Below are 5902 nucleotides of genomic sequence, written 5' to 3'. Positions count from 1 at the left end.
TCAGGGTTCACACCCTCTCTTTTAGTACTTTATCTGGAGTTGAAAGAAGCAGATGTCACTGACTCCATGCCCAGCATGGAAGTGATCTGTGCTCTGGTAGCTGAGGTACCAATTCGCCTGGGATAGTCCCAGGAGATTCTGTTGTGCTGAGCATCCACTCTTTTAACAATAAGTTATATAGTCACCCGTGTTATAGTCCTAACTACCATTCAACGTGGAAGCATGGGCTCAGAGAACCACTGTAGTCCCTTATCTCATAAAACAGATCTACATTTCTGCTACTGTTCACAGGGACATCATGCCATGGGCCAAAAATCCCCACTTCTCCTAGGAGTATGGATTTGGGAAAGGCCTAAAATTATTGGAAACTCATCCTCAATCTAAAACCATTTAAACAGCCACCTGGCTGATGGTAACAGCAAATTATCCAGATAGTGTGACACTTCACAGTACATCATACTTTTCAAAGAGCACCACTAACACATCAGTTACTCAGTGTTGAGTGCCTGGCATTGCCACCCAGTGAACCGTTTCCTCTTTACAATGCTCAGAAATGACTTGAGAGACACATTAAGCAAATATCAGACATAAATGTTACCTTAAGCAAACAATGGGAGGAAAGAATACAGAATACGTTAGAAGCAGCTTCCTGCTACACAGCTGTTCCAAGGGCAAACACACTACAGTGTCCTGGCAGAGTATGCACTCAACAAATGTTAATGTTTCCTTTGCCCAGGCTCTAATTAAAAATTCTTTTGCCACTTAAATACGTGTTTAATTTAAAGGGCTCCGAGTCGGGTTTCTCCCCTGCTCAGCTCAGAGACAAAACACGCTGAACAAACAGGCAGGGAATACTGCTGAACATCTGTTTCTGGCGGGGGTGACAGTTCACAAAGATCATTTAGAACTCAATTTAAAAGTGTGAAAATGTATTGAGCAACTGCTGTGTTTTGAACATGATATAGTACCTGACCAAGATAGAGTTCACTAACAACGTTGCACTTCACCAGGACAGGTAAGACGGGTACAAAAAGCAAAACAGAATCTAGCAGATACCCTAAAAGGACTAGAAACAAAGTGCAATGGAAACACAAAGGAGGGAAAGACTAGTTCTGATTTAGTGGGTGGTAAGGACTTCATGGAGGTATAAGGTATTATTTATCATCATCATCATCATAACAACATTAACTGCTATTATAGAGGGCTTATTATGACCCCATAACTACTCTAAATACTATAATGTATTTTACTCTAAATTAGTCAAACTTCACCTTGAAGGAGGGTATAATTGAGAGAAATAGAAATGGAGAAGAAAGGATTTTCCAAGTGGCAAGAGCAGACTAATGAAAGGCATGATGTCAGGAGGCATTCAGGAAATAGTAACTACTGTCATCACTCTTTGTCAGACTTTGGAATACGTAAGGAATTAAAGGAGACAAGGCTTGAAGAAGAAGTTGGTGCCCTAAATACCACAGTGAGAAATTTGAGATCTGTTCGGTAGGCATTGAGGTTCCATTAAAGCAATGACACTTAACCGTAGGTTTATATCAAAATCCCTGGGTGGGGGTGGGGCGATGAGGTTCTCAAAATATTCATACCTTATTTCTGGAAACTGACTGAGGAATTCTTATTTGCAGCCCAAGAATCTTCACTTTTTCAGAACTCCTCGGCAATTTTTATGAACATCCCTTGGAGAACCACTGAAAGGCTTCTCTTCTGGGAACTGTCACGATTAAATCTGAGTTTTAAAAGACTTAAGCAGCCATGTGGAGGATGACTGGGTAGGGCACAGCCAGAGAGCTGGGCACTGAGTTAGTAAACCCCTGCAACAGGAAGTGAAATGTAAGGAGACTTGATGGGGGTGCCCGTGGGCATGTTCTGCTGAGGTGAATGTGTATCAGGGTCAGAATCAACAGGGCCTGTGCATTTACCAGATGGGAAGAGGGAATAAGAGATGACTCTGATATTTAAGCTTATGGTGGGAGGATGGTACTGTTCTGGATTGAGATTGGAAAGATAGAAAAAGGATCATATTGAGGGCAGAAATAATGAGTATAGTTTTAAGCATACTAAATTTCAGATGGTAATAGGTGATCTTAGGTGAGTTGAATCACAAATATACATGTAGATAATCAGAAATGTATATCTAGAACTTGGATGTCTTGTTGCTTGACTGTGCCAATAGAATATGACCATATATATAGTCATGTTCTCTAGACTATCTCTTCAAAATATTCTGAAATGAGGTGGAGTATCTGGCTCATTCAAATTTTGTTTTGTTGATTTGAATAAGTGAGAATGTAAAAAGGATTCTCATAAATAATATTTTAGGAAGGGCCGGGCGATGACTCATGCCTGTGATTCTAGCACTTTGGGAGGCCGAGGTGGGTGGATCACCTGAGATCAGGAGTTCAATGCCAGCCTGGCCAACATGGTGAAACCCTGTCTCTACTAAAAAATATAAAAATTAGCTGGGCGTGGTGGCATGCACCTGTAATCCCAGCTACTCAGAAGGCTGAGACAGGAGAATCACTTGAAACCAGGAGGTGGAGCCTGCAGTGAGCCAAGATCATGCCACTGCACTCCAGCCTGGGTGACAGAGTGAGGCTGTCTCAAAGCAAAACAAAAAAATTTTAAAAACATTTTAGAAAGTCTTTCATTCAAGGGTGAGGGAAAGAAGAGGAGTGACAGTGGGGCCTGAGAAAATGCTGCAGGACAAGGAGCCACAAGAATGCAAAGGCAGCAAAGACACAGAAAAACAATTTCAGCAGGGAAGGGGATTCTTCAGTGTTCAATGCTTCTGAATTGTTAAAAAGGGTAAGAGAATTAACTGGTTAAGAATTAACCAGTTAATTAGGTTGTAAAGGATAGAAGCTGACTACTAGCTTAGACAGAAAGAAAAAAGGGAATTTAAGGCCAGTACCTAAAGGAGGATTCTGGGAGAACTCACAGAGAGTTAGCGGAGGAGATGAACAACCAAGGTTCGGGAAGGATAGGAACCAGGGCAGCTCTGGGGGCCTCCTAGGAATCTATGACCCCTCTCCCAGGGTGGTGCAGCCACTAATACAGCTCTGCTCCAGAAAATTCTGCACCTCTCCAGTTCATGCTCCAAATCCCAGGAGAGAAAAGTAACCTAGCTTGAGTGTGTGTCTCTCTTTTAACTATGGCCAGGGAGCAATGTCAGCAAAGGCAGGCATTCACCCCTTTTTGGGGTTTAGCACTAGACCCCAGGGAGAAGAGATCACTGAAAGTACTACTCCAAGAAGCAAGTTCCACTGGAGTATGGAACTTGTAGGAGCCAGTTTGCAAGGTGTTGATACATGGAAGAGGGCAATGATGCATGACAATGCTGTTTCCAGTCCCTCCACCATGAAAGGAAAGTACCCTGAGAGTTGCAGACTTGAGGGTAGGGTTTTCGGAGCAGTGGAGACTTAACTACATTTGTAGACTGAAGCTGGATCCAGTGGAATAATAAATTAACATATAAGAAATAAAGGAGGCAATTAATGGCACAGAGACCAAGGTGATGACCAAAGATTTCAGTCAACAACATACTGAATAGAAGGGATCCTGAGAAACTTCATGGAATTACCTATATATTATAAACAAGATAAGATGAATGTCAAAAAGCAGGGAGATTGGATAGTTGCTCTCTGTATATAGGTGCGTCAGTAAAGTGACCAGAATAACTTGAGATGCTTGCATAAGGAGAAAAAGTGAAATAAACGGGCTACAAATCGAAGCAGACATTCAAAAAAACTCTTTAGAGAGGAAAAACTGGCCTGTGGGCTTGCAAAAGTTTTCTATAACCGAGGTAGATATATTAACTTGACTAAGCAAAGAATGCAGACACTAAAAAGTGATTTTGTAACTTGGGGATAGAAAAAGCAGGAAAAGTTACTGAAGCAAATGTTAGTAATTTCCATCTTAGCACTGTCCTAGAGAGGCTGTGACCTGGCTGGTATTTCCAGTTCTGTGGGCCAGAAACTTTCTTCCCTGAAGCCATTAAACAGTCAACTTTCTTAGCTTATATTCTGCATTCAGGACAACCTTCTTGATTATGGTTAAGCTAATATCTTAAGGAAGATTGTGCTTGTCAAATAGACCTATGCAGTAATTTCTTCTGAAGGAATAAATTAAATGGTTTCTGATTTTGATTGGACTTTTCATGGCACTTGGCACTGATCATAAGGACTCCAGAATTCTTATAGTAATTTATTATTGAAAATTAATAAACTGATGCCATGGTTGGAGCAGACACTGCTAATTGCCTATCCAATATCTGTGTTTAGTAACACACTGTCACGACTGGCCCATACATGGTCCTCTTTTATTGATTGATTGTATTAAATTATTGAAAATAAAAGTAATAAAATTTTAAACTACAAATAAAAGATACACTGGTTTGTATTCACTCTTGTAAGTTTGATGATTGTGCAGAACTAACACCTGAGATAAGTGTTTCTTTCTGTGACTGAATAAAATTACAGTTCCTGGCCTGCATGGGTAATTTCAGGTCATGATGCTACCTTGGGAGGCCTGTGAGAGGTCATTAGTGGTCTCTTCCTAGTATACGTGCCCTTGACATCATTGTTTGTGCTCTAGCCACTGTAGAAGAACATTGATCTTTCTATACTGGCCATTTGGATCAAAGGAAATTGTTGGTGGAACAAACACAACTTGTACAACTTTTATTCCCGGTAAAGAATTTCAATTTTTGACTTTTGTTCATCTGCTTCTATACTAGGGGAAATTAGTTGATTAGCTTTCAGAGGTGCAAAAACTAAAAATAGGTGATAGTAAGCTTTAACTATGTGCCATGTAAGAACTCTGCGTCTATGTGCATTATCTCATTGAAGCCACAATAACTGTCCAGCATCTAGTAAGAATAAACGCCCAGTGTCTCAGCCCTGTCTCTGGCCTGTGTACTACATCTTTTGAGTTTACCCAGCAATGACCTCTGTTTCCCACTGTACTCCTGATCTTGATCTTTTTTTTTTTCAGTGCATTTCACAGATCCATTTATTCATGCCACGAAGTAAGTGATACTTAGACAAGTGTACAGTCTAACACAGCTTGCTTAAATTTACAGGCTGACTGATGTTTCATTTCATGTGTATGCCAGGTAAAGCTGATTAGTGATGACCATGAGCAGGTGCCGGAGCTTTCAAAGCTTTACTTCTTTTATTAGCAGTCTAGATTTTATAAACGGTGAGGTTCATCAGCCCCATTCCTACCCAAATATCCTGGTAAACTTGAGTATAGTAGAGTTTCTTGGGGATCCACACATTTTTAATAATACTTTGAAGCATCTATACCTTTTTCCCACAGCTGCCTGAACCTTGCCTCATGCTCTGTGCACAGCAGCACCATAGCCCGGGGCGTGTCCTCCTTGACTGTAATTACTTGATGTTTCCATGTCCTCCTGGGCTATAATTACTCCCACCATCACAGCATTCTGGGTGATGACTCAGCCAGGTTCAGGCCAGAGCACAGATGGGTAGCAACTATCCTGGCAAGAGCCCACAAAACCAGTATCCCCTCCAGGCTTGCCCCAAACTTTCTAGAGGGAAATTATTCACCTCACTCTTGCACCTCTTCCTGTTACTCTCACTCTCAATGTGGGTCTATATCCACACTTCCTTCTGTATATCAGGAGCACCGGATTTGTAGTATCTGAACTATGCCAAGTACCTCAGTTTCTCTTTTCTACCTCCTGCCCCATTGGAATAGCTACTTTCTTAGTGCTCTCTCACCATCCAAAGAGTACATCTTCTGTGAAAATCATCCCAGTAGTGTTTGTCTTGGTTTGCTAGAAATTTCCTTAGAAAGAGATATTTAGTTTCCTTCTAAATGTGGCTTATTATTACAGTATTATTATTAGTATTATTATTATTACTAA

At 40.9% G+C, this 5902-nt stretch overlaps 1 protein-coding gene across 1 annotated transcript; it reads right to left on the bottom strand.

Moving 5' to 3' along the window:
* Positions 1-5135: 5135 nt before the first annotated feature.
* On the bottom strand, positions 5136-5312 carry LOC108523159 (6.8 kDa mitochondrial proteolipid). The gene is given in 1 exon segment (XM_017863690.1): positions 5136-5312. A coding segment is annotated over 1 exon segment (177 nt).
* Positions 5313-5902: the final 590 nt, after the last annotated feature.

Source organism: Rhinopithecus bieti, unplaced genomic scaffold (genome assembly GCF_001698545.2).
Source record: "Rhinopithecus bieti isolate Rb0 unplaced genomic scaffold, ASM169854v2 scaffold_71999, whole genome shotgun sequence".
NCBI classification, from domain to species: Eukaryota; Metazoa; Chordata; class Mammalia; order Primates; family Cercopithecidae; genus Rhinopithecus; species Rhinopithecus bieti.
The sequence above is the reverse complement of the archived record's forward strand: the minus strand, read 5'-3'. Positions and strand labels throughout refer to the sequence as shown.